The sequence below is a fragment of the Quercus robur genome, chromosome 10 (genome assembly GCF_932294415.1).
Source record: "Quercus robur chromosome 10, dhQueRobu3.1, whole genome shotgun sequence".
NCBI lineage: Eukaryota > Viridiplantae > Streptophyta > Magnoliopsida > Fagales > Fagaceae > Quercus > Quercus robur.
In genome coordinates this window covers 36,075,774-36,092,041 of record NC_065543.1, presented here as the reverse complement: position 1 = coordinate 36,092,041, position 16,268 = coordinate 36,075,774, and the positions used below count along the sequence as shown (strand labels likewise).

Here is a 16,268-nt window from a genome sequence, read left to right as displayed (position 1 = left end):
AGGCACAAAAATAATATACATATAAAATACTATTTGAGTATATTGTGTTCTGTGTATTGTGTTTTCACTTTTCACAACTAATTTAAATTTATTATTAAAATTATTTTATTATTTATTAGTAACAGTCTGCTACTTAAAATTTATTGTGAAAAATATTATAAAAATAACATTTTTCTATCAAAACATCAATTAGTTTTTGACTTAAGATAAGTTGAATTAATTGAAATTCACTTATCTAATTTCTAACCTAGTTCATGGATCTAGAATATGCAATTATATACCAGCTTGAATCCCGTAAAATGAAATACTTGAGTGTTTGTGGGTGACCATTTTTTTATCAGTTTGGACATGTATGATGTATCTTCTTCTTCTTATTTATTTATTTTTTTGTTTCCACCTCAAATGAGCTGTAGGGAGCGTGGTTGATATATATATATATATATATATATGTATATGTATATATTTATATATATTTGTAAGAGTGTGTTAGGACTTAAGATATACCATATAGCAGTGATGGGGCCATAGACAATGCAGAGTTTGTCTCATACAAAGCTACATGAGCTTATCACCAACCTTTTCACTAAAGAATGCCATATCAAACTGATAATATTTCACCTCCCATAGTTTTGATTTAATTATTTAATATTACGAATTATTTTTTACTTTTTTTTATTATAATATACACAACAATCACTAAATCAATATTAATTTTATTATAATCAAAGTTAAGAAAAAAAATACCAAGCTTGATAAAATCATGTTCAGCTATTTTTCTGGAACAAATAAAAGAAATTATTTATATTTTTATACCATACGCAAGGAAATTTCTAGATTTATCTGATCTCTAGAGTAATTATACAGCATATAATCTACATGTAACAGCATCATGTAATTTCTACAATGTACTACTGTATTATATAGGATTCGATTAATGGCTCATATAATTTTTCATCTCTTGTTTGTTTGTTAATATTTTTTTAGGATAAATACTCTCACACATATCTTGTTACACACAAATTTGTGTGTAAATTTTTTTTAAACTAAAATTTTCAATTTAAAACATTTGACACTAATATGGTGACTTCAAGTTATATACGATTTCAATTTTTAAAAAATTTTACACACAAGTTTGTGTAACAAGGCTTGCATAACAAACCTACTCATTTTTTTTATACCCAAAAGTTTGTATCTCATGCACATTTATTTTTCTTTGTACCCAAAATATTGCATCCAATTAGTGTACAAACTTTTCATTTCTATTGAATTTTTTAATGGAAAACGCTTACCATCATGCTAAGACCTAACCTCTTTTATCCTCTCCAAACCTCCACCAAATACATAAACGGGTGAAAAAGTACAACAAAATCTATTGACATGGTATGATTTTTGTAAAAGAAATTTTTTTTTTTTTTTTTGAGAAGATTTTTGTAAAAGAACTAATAAATAACTTGAAATGGGCATAAAACTTGAAAGCACATTAAAAAAAAAACATAAACAAGTAAAAACAACCCATATCCCCAAAAAAAAAATCCAAGGAATCTCAGCCTTCCATAGATGTGACAGCAATAAATCCACCGACACGCTTTCTGTTCACAAATAGTCAAATTAAAAAAGAAAAAGAAAAATTCAACCTCACAACAATAACAACCCCATAACATAACACCTCCACCCAATAAGACCAGATCCACCACCACCATTTCTACATTCTCATATACTACCACATATCATTTATTGTGTTATTATTCATTACTATCAATCTTTTTGTTCTTTCATTCTTCTAGATTAGTTTGCTTTTTTATTTATGTTATATTACTACAAAAATGGCTGCACCTCAACTTGATCATCTTAATCAATTAAAAGCCATATTTGCAAGATTTGACATGGACTCAGATGGCAGCCTGACCATTCTAGAGCTTGCTGCACTCCTAAGGTCCCTAGGACTCAAGCCATCAGGTGACCAAATTCATGTCCTGTTAGCCAACATGGACTCCAATGGGAATGGCTCTGTGGAATTTGATGAATTGGTCAATGCCATATTGCCTGACATGAAGGAAGAAGTATTGATAAACCAAGAACAACTTATGGAGGTTTTTCGTTCCTTTGATAGGGATGGCAATGGCTACATTACTGCGGCTGAGTTAGCAGGGTCTATGGCCAAAATGGGTCAACCACTAACGTATAAGGAGCTGACAGAGATGATCAATGAGGCTGATACCAATGGAGATGGTGTCATTAGTTTCAATGAATTCGCGGCTGTAATGGCTAAATCTGCCTCAGATTTCCTAGGCCTCTCTTTGTGGTGACTAATGTTAGGTGGTATGTTAATTGTTTTTGTTGACAACATGCTGATACATTCATTGGTGTCAAACTTATCGTTCTTTGTTCGAGTAATTGTAGATTGTTACATGTAGATTTTGATTATTTGGTTTGTAGAAATTAAATGTACATGATTGAACAATAGTCCTTTGTTAATGATTAAGAACATGGAAATGAAGCGCACGATTAAATTGTATTGCATAATTGTGTTTTACTAAGAAGATCTATATGACATGGAATTAAGGCTTCATGTAGCTATAAATCAAACTTAATCATGAAGACTATTACACGGATTAGCAAGGGTGCCTAGAAAAGAAATCAAAGCAAAACAATATGCATTTTTTTGGGGATGGTTGATAATTCGTGACTGGACCATTAGTTTAAAACTTTCAAGATCAGATTCTTCTCTCAGAAAACCCATTCAATACAAACATTACATAAGAGCTACCTAATCTAATAACTTTGTCCCAGTTTGCACACATTTTATTATTATGTTTGGGAGCTTTTAAAAGAATGGCATGGAATTAAAGGAGCATTCTCTTACAGCCTTTCTGTTCTTTCCAACTAGGCTTCCAAACAGAAGAATATATGATACATCTGCACGTTTTGGGCTCCAGGATAGAGCTCTCTATTGACAAAGATGTCAAAGACAGTATGTCCAGAATCCAGATCAACCTCTCTGCATAGAGGGCTACGTTATAAGCTATGCTGCAGAGAAGCTACCTAGGTGAGACAGCCAACTTAAAAATAAAGAATCGAGAATAGTTTGAGTTTCCCCACAGTACGGTTTAATTTAAGGAATCTCATATTTGCAATTGCTTTAGGGATTCCCATTTACTTAATGTTCAAGCTGCTTGGCATTTCACCCTAGGAAGAATTAATTTTTTATGGTATAGTCACAGGGCCATTGATTGAACAACCTTCCATGAACTTTAGCCTTCATGGCCATTAAATGGTTGCTTTTGTAGCTGGGCTAAAAATTCTAGTCATGGATAATTAGTCTCTATTTTCAATTGAAGTCAACTGGGCTAAAAATTCTAGTTTAAGGATTAAAATAATAGTTTGGCTAAAATTAACCTGCTCTTACTAGACAGACTTTTCAAAATAAAACATGCTTAATATTATTGCATTGCAATATAACTGCTGTACTCAACGTACAAAACACACGCTTTTGTGAGGTTTCATAGAGGTGATTTGTAAACAGCTTTGATTTTTTTTTTTTCCTTTTTTGGGAGAGACTAATTCCTAGATTTAAGACCACAATGATGAAAATTTATGCTAAAAAGATAGTTTGTGCTAAGAACCTGTCATCAGTGGCCGCTTGTCTTGCAAGAATTTGAATGTTGCCTTAAAATGGGATGTATATCTTACAGTTGAACTCGCATGCCCTAATGATCTCTGCTGCACAATATGACAGTATTCAGAGTGATCTTTTTGCCCATCTGCTCTTATCCAATGTATCATCTGATGGATGGATGCATAAGTGAAATATGGGATAAGAGAAGAGATTAGCACAAACAATGTGAGGAGTCAATAAGAAGGTGCCAGTGCACAGGCTTCAATAAAGACCTTATAGGCAGTTGTTGATATGTTGGGGTCCATTGCTCCAAATGCCAAGAGGAATATATACCAGACTAAAATGGTGGTCCAGATGAAAAAGTGTAGTAGAGATGTGAAATAGTTGGAGATGTGAAATAGTTGATGGATATTAACAATTGATAGTTCACCACCCACAAAAGGCAAGTGTACATAGTGGTTCCAAGGAATTTCAAACCAACAACTTCCCCACCTTTAAGGAAGGCTTAATGCTTCATTGCACTCATTCAAAAGACGAAGATCGAAGTAGCACTCAGTACCCCCATTAAATACCCAACCAAGGATTCAAAACCAGCTAAATAGGACATTTTGTACACCTTGGTGCAACAGAACTCACTGCGAGGATTAGCAACAAGATGTAATACCAATACCATTTACTTTTGGGTTTCAAATTTTCCATCAGTATATCTTAGTCTTAAATTTTTATCGAATTAGAGTGACAAGAGATAAGCATCACTACACAGGATTTTCCCTCAGACAAAGCCTGTCAGAGATATCCTGGTCAAAGACTCCTACAGCTATCACAGGAAGTAATGTGAAGATGACATCATGAAGTGTCAGATACCAATCATTGTAGTCAGGTTGGCCTGAGAATGATGCATACACCTCAAAGAGGAAGAGAGTGAAGCCAAAAGCAATTCTTGTAAAAGAAATAGCATATCTGTTGATCAGCAAAAGGATGATGTGAAGTTGTAAACCATCAACTTATTTGGGTTAATTTTAGTGTTAAGAGTGCACCATTAACAATTAAGAAGAACCATAACTTCTTGACACTATCTATCAACTATATAGAACACAATAGTAACAATGTAGTCACTTGGAGCTTTTCGCTGTCATAGGGCCGATATGTAGAATATTACATTACATGTATAATTTTCATTATAGGAAAGCATGAATTTAATCACTTAACTACCATTCTAACAAAGTGACAATGTCCTTCATTTGTGGGCTCAACTCTCCCTCAATAGTTGGGTCAATATGTGGAATTTTAACTTTCAAATGGGAGGTAGAGTGATACAATGATAAACTATCATGTATTCACAAGTTTAAACTAATAAGAAATGTGGAATTTAATGACTTAATCATTATTCTTACAAATTCTATATTGCGGCAAAGTTCACTGATTTGGATTCATTGCATGAGGGAATATTTTCCAATTGAGTTATAGGTTAATATAAGAAAGCTACAATTTAGAGGTATGTAATCTGACATTTCCAAGAACATATGTTACCATTAATGAGATCCTTCTATAACACTAATGCCCGTGCACCAGAAGCAAACTCTCCAAATATCAGAACTGAGCAATTGCAATGTCACTTGACATGACTGCCTGGAATTTTGGAAAGAATTATTTGTCAAAAAGAACAACTGAAAACATATGTAAGTGAGATTAATTTTCAGATGGGAGTGAAATAATATACTGAAAATCTGTTCTGCATATACCTGCATTCCCTCAACACTACTGATACCAACCCCAATATCTGCCTCTTTTGAAGAATCACAACATCGTTTGCTCCATCACCAATTGCTGAATTGTGTTTCCTATTCCAACTTTGACCAGTCTTGTAACCTAGATTATCAAGTAGCACCTATTTTTAGACTAAAATATCCTCAAAATCGTTAGAAGCCTAGACTTGCTAGAATATTTTGTTGTAAACAAGATAGTGTAGTCAATTCGAGATGATCAATTTCAAGAACTTGAGAGAGGAAGTAGACTTTTTGGTTAATTTTTTGCTTAATTCTTATTAATGCATTCAACTTAGATAAATAGCCGTTATCCAAAAAAAAAAAAAAAACGTACATAAGTTTTATGTACTAAGAAGTCTTCATGGTTTATTCAATAATAATGATTGATGCGTACATTAACCCAAATTTAAGGGATTAGCTAGCAAACAATTTCACCCTTTTTTTTAATTAAAAAATAAAAAACAAATAAAAGTCCTAATATTTTTGTTTCTCATTCACACAAATCAAATTGTCTTAGAACTGAACAAATTCTCAAATAAGCATTTTATCAAACAACTTAAGTGCAACAATAATGTGGTTAGAAAGGAAAGCCTTGCATTATATTTGATCTTATACTAGGGCCAAACCTGCCAAAATGATACTCCCAGAGTTAATCATGAAAACATGAACATAGTGCAATGGCCATTAGGCTTTTCTATCACATAACCCTCCATGTTGAAGTCAAAAAATGAACATTTTAACAAGTCTGGCCTAGTAATTGTTAAGTAGATTAGTCTCCCAACTAGTTGACAGTATGATGAAAGATCTGGAATAGCTTATTAATGAAATTCAACAAGAGAAAAATTCTACTCCATTGGAAAGTTGAATGGATTTGCTCAAAAAGAAACTATATCCTTTAAGTATGTGCCTTTCAATTGCATATTTTATAGTTTCAATGAAAAACCAACTATTATTGAATTATTGCAAAAATTTAAGATTTAGAGAACCAACTACTTCATTTATTAATTTGATCTTTTGATTATCAGGAAAAAAAAAAAATTCATTTGATCTTTTCATTGTGAGAAGAATACTGCCATCTTTAATCAAGCAACCACTATGCCCAAGAAATATTTTAGATTCTCAAGGTATTTATCTTTGAACTGTTCTCCCAAGAATCTCTTGAGCTCCTTAATTTGCTCCAAATTGTTTCCTATTAAAATTATATTGTTAACATAAATGAGAACGACTGTTAAGTTGTCCTTGGATTGGACAAATAGTGAGTAATCTGCTTTGGATTGTTTGTATCTTGCATCTAGAAATGCTGAGTAAAATTTGGGAAACCATTATCAAGATATATGGCCTAAAATAAGCTGAAGGTCATACAGAGATTGAACGAGTTAAAAACAGCCAAGGGTCTATTGATATGGGATGGGTTTCTATGGATGGATTCAGTTGAGATATGAACACTTACCTCTAAACAATTTTGGAAAAAATGGGTTCATTCCTCTAAGGTCATCTATGGGCTTGGAAACCTCAAGAAAGAGTCTTATGGCTCTGATACCAATCAATGAAAATGATTAAACATGCGACAATGGTCTTATCTATAGAGATGAACACTTACCTCTGGGTCTTGACAAAAACCTATAGCTCCATTTGTATCTAATAAATAACATATTACCTTAATACTTACAAGTTCTAACTCAAAGAATGGAGGTCGATGCATTTACTTCAATATCAAAGGATTGACCCAAATGGGAGGAGGCAGAGAGAAAGAAGAAGTTAATATGTAACAGCTTCGGTAAAAAGCCTAACTAAGATTTCAACATCAATTGTCTGATAGTGAAAGTACATTAAGCTGCAAAGAGACCATTATTTTTACACATGGAAAAGAAAATCCAATTTAGACCATTATTCTTACACATGGAAAAGAAAATTCAATTTGAATCAAATAGTTTTTCTGTACTGTTTAATGCAAACTTGTCACAAAACTACACTATGTCTGCTAAGAACCTTCATAAACTACTACTATAAATGGAGTTCATGCATCTCTTGAAAGCGTTTGGATGTTGCCTCCAAATGGGCTGTATATCCCACTGTTGTAGGCCTTAACGATCTCTGTCTTACCATCTGACAGTATTCAGGGTCATCTGATTGCCCATCTTTACTTATCCACTGTATCATTTGATGATACATGGGGAAAAACCACTGTTGGATGGATTTGTAAGTGAAATATGGGATTAGAGAAGTGATTACCACAAACAGTGTGAGAAGCCAATAAGAAGGGGCTGGTGCACAGGCTTCAATGAAGACCTTATAGGCTGTGGTTGATATGTTGGGATTCATTGCTCCAAATGCCAAGAGAAATATGTACCACGCTATAATACTACCCCAGATACAGCGATGATTTTTTAAAGTGAAATAGTTGGTGGATAGTGCAATTTGACAATTCACCACCCATACAGTGCAGGTGAACATGACGGTTCCAAGGATTTCCAATCCTGCAACTTCACCACCTTTACGGAAGGCAGGATGCTCCATTGCACGGGAGCAAAAGAAGAAGATAAAAATTGCATTCAATACCCCATTGAACGCCCAGCCAAGGAATTGAAACCAGCTGAATAGGACGTTTTGTACACCTTCTTGATACAACAGAGGGAACTGTGAAGATTACAAATGAGAAGTTAGCCCAATGCTGTTTACTATTAGGATTCAAATGCTTAAATTTTTTTGAAACTTCCATTGATGTGACTTGGTAAAAGGAATGAGTAAAATTTTTATAAATTTGAATTGACAAAAGAAAAAGAATCCCAACACATGATTTACCTTTAGACAAAGCTCTGCAGAGACATCCTGCTCAAGAATTCCTAAGGCTGCCACAGGAAGTGACGTGAAGACGACATTATAGAATAACATATACCAATCGTTGTAGGCATTTTGGCCTGAGAAAGATGCATACACCTCAAAGAAGAAGACAGTGAAGCCAAGTGCAATGTTCTTGTAAAAGAAGTAGCATATCTGTCAAACAACAAAGGATTATGTCATTATAAATAAACCTTTGCTTCAAAACATTGACAGTCAAGCACCCAAGTTTGTCTCTATCAAATATTGCCTCAAGGCTCATTGATTTATTATTATGCTTTTGTGCCAAAAAAAAATTAAGAACACAAAAGAAAAAGAAAGAGAAAAGCAAGTGACAAAGGAGGTAGGAAATCACATGCTTTTCAATATATCCATGCTTAACATTTTTTCCCCTGGTTACACATTCTTTTGTGCGTATGTGTGACTTTTGTGTGAGTGACATTAAATTAACAATCTTTGTATGACTATCTATGGTATAGAAAACTTCTTTTTTTGTTTGCCCATTCTTGTGTTTGAGTGTGTGTTTGTTTGTGGAATCTACTCTTGTGTAACATTAAATTAACAATCTTTGTCATGGCTCTCTGTGGTATAGATAGAAAAGAAAAAAAGAAAAGAAAAAAAAACAGTAGTTTCTAGGAGCAATAGAGTAAGAAACAGGATAAATTTTTTATATATATAATGAGTGAAAATTCAAATTTGGGGGCCTATTAAGATTCAAAGTTTATAAGCATCTATATAAACCTGTTTGGATTGATTTTGGTGTTAGAGTTCACCATTAACAATTAATAATGACCATTTTCAGGATTCTAGACATTCACACCTGATTACTTATAATGGATAGCCATTTATATATATTATTAATTTAAAACAGGGTGTGAAATTCATATTGATCTCTGACATTTCCAAATTGTATGTTACCATTGTTGAGATCCTTCTGTAACACCAATGTCCATGCACAAGAAGCAAGCGCTCCAAATATCGGAACTGAGCAATTGCAATGTCACTTGACATAACTGCCTGCAATTTGGAAACAGATACTTGTCAAAATGGACAGCTGAAAACACAAAGTCGCAAACTGAAATAAATTTCCAGATGGCATTTAAAATAGATGCAGAATATTATCTTTGAGCAATCCTTTCAAAAAATACCTGCGTTCCCTCAACACCACTAATGCCAATTCCTATATCTGCTTCTTGTAGCATTCCAACATCATTTGCTCCATCACCAATTGCTAGAGTTGTTCTACCTGTTCTAATTTTGACCAGTCTTGTAACCTGCATTATCAAGCATCACCTATTTTCAGGCTAAAAGTTTCTTGAATTGCTAGAAACCTAAAAAGTTTGAACGATTTTGCATATATATTTTTATTTTTAACTTGCAGAATAAGAAATAGAGTCCTTTGGACTGGATTGATACAAAAATATTTTCATTATCAACTTCAATTAATTAAAATAGGGAACAGCAAAAAATTAAGCACGTTTGACAGCCTATGACTACCCTAAGGATATTATGGGAATGAAATTATGACTCGGGATTAGATATAAAGCTTTGTGCTAAACATAAAAAAAGTTGAAAAGAAGTAAAATATGTTGATTCACACACACACCTGAACTGAAAATATAAAGAACATAGGAAAAGAAGGAAAATCTTACAAGGGCTTTTTGTTTGGGAGAACAACGACAGCAAATAACAGATGCACAGCCAAGGGCAAGCTCTAAAAACAAGCCCTTGACATCATCCTCCAAAGCACAACTGAGTGACTTCCCATCAATGATCAAAGCCAATGCCTCTGAGCTTTTTCTTAATGTGGTAAGCGATTCTTTTGCCTCCAGAATCTGTTGGAGGACATTTGCCTTAAATGCCTAAAATAAGAAAGATCTCATCAAGCTCACAAATTACAAGTCAGACCGTGATTTTAAATTCACTTACAAATGAACATGAATGCTATCAACTATGAGGACTTATCAGGAAAAAGAAAAAGTTCAACTATTTAGTTAGAATTCTTATTTATCATTTTGTGCAATACTCCATTTTCAGCATTACATGTGACGCATTGCATATCATGCATCACAGCAGATGTTTCTAAACACTCTGTATCAATTTCATATAAGTACCAACTTAGGGGTGTCCCAGTTACATATGTTGAATGGAAAAGTTGTTGGCGTCTCTACAGCACAATTAATTCAGCTTGGAAAGATCTCTCTCATCAACTAGAAGAATAGTTTTAAAAATAGTGGAAAGAAAGAAAAGGAATGGCTCCACCAGTTGTTAGGAATAGGAACAATCTGACATTATGAAATGAGTACATACTATAAAGTGCAACTAAATTGGTTGATGAACTTGGATATAGTGCTAGGACAGTAAGCTATTTGATAAGTCAGACTTGGTAAGAAATGGAACCTAAGATCTTAAAATAACTACTGAAACTTCAAATTTTCATAATATTCCAAGTTTCATTGTGTTTCTTCAATGTTTTATTAGAATACAAAAGGATTTAAATCAAAAACTAGCACTGAAATGTTGTCAACTCATTGGACCTACCTTTTTTTTTTATAGTTTCTGTACATGCATTACATCAGAAAACAGTATGTTTCTGGAGATTTTATACAATAAGAACTACTTATAAGAAGCAGGTTTTCTTGGAAACAAGCACCACACCTAGAAAAGCAGAGTTTACTACACTTCCACCTCTAAACTAATCTGAAGGTTGTGCTATTCTTGTGGTTAAAAATGGAAAGCAGTTACCTCTAATTAACCAAAAAAAAGTAAATAAAATAAATAAATAAAAAGGCTTAACACCATATAAAATTAGGGTTTACCACTGCTACAGCAGAATTGTCCCCTACTTTCTCCAGTGCTTTGATTTTTGGTGTCTCTGAGCTGATTACTATTTGCTTCATTCCTTGTCTAAGCAAACAACAGGCAAAGCTGAAAGATAAAAGATAAATGATAAATAAAAATTAATTAAAAGTCAGAAATCTTTGTTTATTGGGGTCAATATGTAATGATTCCTGGAGCCAACCACTAATCATACCCAATATTGATTGCTGTCTCCATTTTATCTCCAGTCAAAACCCAAATTTTGATTCCTGCCTGTGCAAGCTTGTCAATACATTCAGGAACCTATCCAGCACAAAGAAATGAATATTAGATCTAATTTCACAATTGTTTGAGCGTGTCGTTCAGACTCATTTTGTTCAGCATAGAAATATTGATTAGCATTTGACTAAGCCACTTACCCCATTCTGAAGTTTGTCTTCAACTGCGGTAGCACCAAGAAGAATCAAATCCTTCTCAATCTTTTCTGCCACTTCCTCCATCATTTCCTCATGATCTGCACTCACAGAGTTCTTGGCCTCAGTAAATTCTTCATTAAACTTATTATATTCTTCCTCATCAAGTTCACGATATGCAAGCACCAAGGTCCTCAAACCAGCATTGGCATAGTCATTAATATGCTCCTGAGTCTGCTCCCCAAACTCTCTTCCATTTTTTGTAAGTCTTTCAAACATGACACTGCTCAGGAATAAATTAAAAATTATTTAAACAATTGAAGTTCAAATAAATTTGTCAACAAGGAAACAAGTGAAAAGTAAATTAGCCACACACAATGTTTAGAAATTTGTAGACTAGTGAAGTTGAAATGTGATTGCATTCCCTTATTTATGTCGTGAAATGCATGTCAGAATTAGAATTCTTTTTGTTTTGAAAGGGAGGGGGGGAGGGGGGGGCCTTGGGGTTGGTTATAGTAAACCATCTATACTATTATCAAAAAGATAAAAAGACATTCACTGACCAACATAAATACAAGAATCACTTCGCTAACCAACCTCTTGCAGGCTACTGCAGGATTAACAACATGTTGTCACAGAGATTGTGGGAGAATATTACTTACTGAAGTAATCTAACAAGTTTTCAAGTGATGTTTCGTTTTACAAACCTGTCAGCACCTTTACAAAGAAGTAGCAGCTTTCCCTCCATGTTTCTTACAATCACAGACATCCGCTTTCTTGAGCTACTAAACTCCAAGATATTCAAAAGTTTATAAGATCTGTAAAATGAAAATATGTCACTTCAGCCATATATCTCTCAAAAACTTACATTATTACCTTGAGCAGAAGAGCTGAAAAATATCACCATGCTATGAGTGAACTGCGAAGTACAGGATTTTTTACAGCAGAAAATGTAAAAGCAAGAGGATCTAAGTGCAAGACACTAACCTTTGAACTTTCCAGCCAGAGAGGGGATCTAATTCATGCAATAAGATGCTTGATTGAGTCCTCTCATAAAATTCGAACCCCAGTTCTCTGGCTGCAATCACAAAAGCAGCCTCATCTGGTGATTCAGCTTCATAAGAAATTCTTCCTGTTTCTTCATCAACTTCAGGTACTGCAGTATGGCAAATGGCCAGTAACAGTAGAAATTTTTGGATTACATCTGCATGAGGGTCATTAACCCAATTACCATGTGTGATCCTCTCATCGAAAAAGTTAAACCCTTTAATGGCTGCTTTGGTGGAATACTCAACCTGGCCCTCTCCATGTGTCACCTCTATAGCTGAAGGCAACTCTTCTCTCCTAGACAGAGCTCTCTCAACTTCTGTCACTCCACGCCCATAGGCAGTCCCTGCTATTGAACACTTAATAAATTCCATTGAGTTGCAAGTCAAAGTTCCTGTCTTATCAGAAAGTATAGTGTCAACTTGGCCCAGTTCTTCATTCAAATTTGAGGTACGGGTTCTTGCTGGCATGTCGGTTTCTTCATAATACATGTGCAGATCTTGATTTATGAAAGAACATTGAATAACCTTAACTATTTCTAGTGTAATATACAAGGAAATGGGAATAAAATAACTATACAACATAAGGAAAGTCAGAAAGTTCAAAATTGCTGCAACTGGTGCTCTGCTTGGATCATAGTATATTGTAGTGTCATCTGGTCTAAGGTACCATCTTTTCATTGTTCCATTTTCCAAGTCCTCCCTAGTTGAAATTCCAAAGAAAATTGATCCGATAAAAGATATCAACACAAGGATAAAAAACAAGAAGTAAACAATCTTATCCATTCTTCTCTCAATTTTGCTTCTCTTGGAAGGAGGAGCTGTTGAATTTTGCATAACCTTTGTGTCATGACCTGTAAATATTACCACCCCATAAATAAAATCCGTGTTTCTTAGTTTTGATTCCCTAAGCAGAAGCTGCTGAGGTGTAAGTGGGTACTGTTGTTCTTCAAGCTGCAAACTGCCTATATAAGAGTACAAATTTGCATTTGGGTCCTCACTTTTTATTATAGCGTTGAAATTTTGAAAGCCTGAGTCTTCGTGCAGCTTTGAAGTTGCATCCACTGCTTGTTTTAGTTTTAAATTGGTTTCTCCATCTAGGTTCATGGTCTCAACGTAGCAAATTGCTTCCTCATAACTTGAAGAAAGCAGGATGAGATCAGCAGGAAAAAATTCATCCTTTTCCACCCTCACTATATCTCCAACTTGCAAATTCATCCATTTAGCATTATCGAATACACCTTCACCACGGTGCACTTTTACCTTTCTATTGTTCACCTCAGTATCCTGATAATAATAATACAGACAAGATTATGGACATAGGATTCAGAGATTACTAAAAATAACATTGCGGGTAATAGGATTAAAAAAGGTGAATGCATAAATATGTATGTATAATATCAACTTTATATCCTTTAGTATAGATGAAGTTTTTAAGTTCTTTGACACCTAGTAAGATGTGTGTGTGTGTGTGTGTGTGTGTGTGAATATTTATACTGCACTATCTCCATTTGTTTCTGATGGCTTACTTTAAAAACAGGAATCAAGCCAAGGGTGGGAGAATAATATCTAGTAAGAAGTGAGCTATACTCACTTTAAAAGTCCACCTTGTTTAAAATTGGAGGATCCAAAAATGAAACCAATTACTTACATATTTAAATTGGCCAACTCTAAAAAACCAAAGTTTTTCTATTGAAGATGCTGGTAGTAAATTTATTTTTAAAAATGGAATTAAATGCATTTCTCTATGACAGATCAAGTCACTGCATTTGAACACAGAGAAGCTAATTGAACCTCCTTTGGCTCCAATTTTCCACTAAACCATCATGACAAAAGTGACAAATAAGTTGAAGCTTTTCTATGAAGAATATGCTATAGGGGAAGGGCAAAGAAAACATATTCCAACAATGCCTTTATTTGCTATAGTTAACTATGTAGATGATATCATATTTCCTGTTTACTCAATATATTCTAAAGTTATATAATTGTTTCAGTGACAAATTTTAGATAGGATTACAAAGCTCCCTTGACATTTGTACATTACCATATATAACTTATTCTGCAAGTTAAGGAAAATATTAAACTGAAAAGCAAGAAAGTAGAATTAAAGCAGTGTATATAATTACAAACTAACCTGCATTTTCCGCCTCCAATCTTCTATAGCCTCCTTGACCATTGCAGCTACGATCACCAGAGCAAGAGGAAGAACAGTACTTACTGGTGAAGAAGGAGACAATGGTGTGAAAGTCAAAATTGCGATAATAAGGAAATATATGTTGGCAGCCCGCCTGAACTGCTCATACAATGATTTGGGGAAGAACGATGCAAGTGTATATTTTGTACTTTTGACATAATTGTTGCCATAGGTTAGGACCTTTTGACTTTCTGTATTGTTGCAATATACTACCCTTGAGAAGCCAGGTCCTCCAATCAGTGAGTGTTCAGGTTGAATTGATTCTTTTCCAGGTCTGAAGGGACGGAATCTGCGTAAATGCAGCTTCTTTCTTATACCACCAGCCATTTTCTAAGCTATCAGCTCCACCCCTAATTGTTTAAATACTTCTATTCCCACACCAAAGAACAATTGTGAACCTATAGAGCAAATAATTTCTGGGAATTCACCTTTCTAAGGAAGCTTATCCACCAACAAACTTTCTAAACTCAATTCCCAATTACTAATAACAAGTCCTGCCCCCTCAAAATTTAGGCTCAAAACAATGACAAAATTTTAAAAATTAATGTAGAAATAAGGTAATGAACCAATCCAAAAAGAATGTTATATGAAGGGGTTTTTTTCTTGAGCTGAAGTGTATCTAAGTTTTTATTATAGACCTGACTACCATCCAAGCTTATGATATTTATAGCTACAAGGAAACATACAGGTTTCCCCAGTTAAAAACTAAAATAACTATCTTTGAAAATCAAAGAAAAGTGAAATTTGAACTCTATAAACTATTCCCATTTTGGTAACGACTCCAAGAAAAGTCTGGTCAACATAAGCTACGAGGAATAAGAGAACCCAAAACTCACGGAAAGTGGAAACAACTAAGAAAAAACGCATTGTAATTGGCTTTCACATGCTGGGTCAGCTTCAATTTGTCATTCAAAGAACCTACACGGCAGAAACCGAGTGAAACTAAAAAATGATCCGGGAAAGGTTTGTACATGAGAACAAATAAATATGAGAGGAAAAACGTGTGACAACATATTGGTGAATTTGCAATATATATTAGTATTGATACAGTTTTGAATGAGAAACACGCCTGACTTGGTCGAACAATGATTTAGGAAACAACGTTGCAAGCTTATATCTTGTACTTCTATCATAATTGTCCCCATAAGTGAAGGCATGGATTCTGTGGATATGAAGCTTCTTTCTTCTACCACCAACCATTTTTTAAGCTATCACATCCACCCCTTATTGCTTGAATACTTCTAATCCCATTATATGGAACAGTTGTGATCGTATAGAGCAACTAAGTTCTGAGAATTCACAATCCTTAAAAGCTTTACAACTTTCAGAATTATGTTCCATGACCAACTAAAAAAAACAAAGGAATATGGAAACAACAGGGTAGCAATTCTATGAAACAGGAAAGAGAAAAGGCAGGGCAACCAATTCTGCTCTCAAGTTTCTTTTCCTTCTGATATAGAACCTATAGACCCGACTACCATATCCAAGCTTAGACTTTTATAGCTAGGACTTGGAGCAACAGACACGGGTTTTCCCAGCAAAACCCAGTTCAAAATTGGAACATTTCTCTATAGC

General features: G+C 34.2%; 2 protein-coding genes across 2 annotated transcripts; one reads left to right on the top strand and one right to left on the bottom strand.

Annotated features, from left to right (window-relative positions):
* The first annotated feature begins 1,640 nt into the window (after positions 1 to 1,640).
* LOC126701709 (probable calcium-binding protein CML15) lies at positions 1,641 to 3,332 on the top strand. Its single transcript, XM_050400019.1, has 2 exons — positions 1,641 to 2,319; positions 2,888 to 3,332. Exon 1 carries the CDS (start codon positions 1,824 to 1,826, stop codon positions 2,304 to 2,306), a length of 483 nt encoding a protein of 160 aa, XP_050255976.1. The 5' UTR covers positions 1,641 to 1,823; the 3' UTR covers positions 2,307 to 2,319; positions 2,888 to 3,332.
* Positions 3,333 to 7,144: 3,812 nt separating this feature from the next.
* On the bottom strand, positions 7,145 to 15,398 carry LOC126701707 (putative phospholipid-transporting ATPase 9). Its single transcript, XM_050400016.1, has 11 exons — positions 14,634 to 15,398; positions 12,441 to 13,786; positions 12,161 to 12,271; positions 11,460 to 11,736; positions 11,255 to 11,343; positions 11,040 to 11,148; positions 9,873 to 10,082; positions 9,369 to 9,494; positions 9,139 to 9,237; positions 8,185 to 8,376; positions 7,145 to 8,019 (listed from the first exon to the last, which is right to left on the bottom strand). The coding sequence occupies exons 1-11, from the start codon at positions 15,018 to 15,020 to the stop codon at positions 7,387 to 7,389; spliced, it is 3,579 nt and encodes a 1,192-aa protein (XP_050255973.1). The 5' UTR covers positions 15,021 to 15,398; the 3' UTR covers positions 7,145 to 7,386.
* Between the last annotated feature and the right edge of the window lie 870 nt (positions 15,399 to 16,268).

Bases quoted from the DNA above. Each gene is read 5' to 3' on its own strand.
- LOC126701709 (XM_050400019.1), top strand. From the start codon at position 1,824: ATGGCTGCACCTCAACTTGATCATCTTAATCAATTAAAAGCCATATTT.
- LOC126701707 (XM_050400016.1), bottom strand. From the start codon at position 15,020: ATGGCTGGTGGTATAAGAAAGAAGCTGCATTTACGCAGATTCCGTCCC. The intron at 11,737-12,160 runs GTTTGTAAAACG...ATTCCTGAGCAG, and splicing joins CTTTGTAAAGGTGCTGACAG to TGTCATGTTTGAAAGACTTA. The intron at 8,020-8,184 runs GTAAATCATGTG...TAATCTTCACAG, and splicing joins CTGCAGAGCTTTGTCTAAAG to TTCCCTCTGTTGTATCAAGA.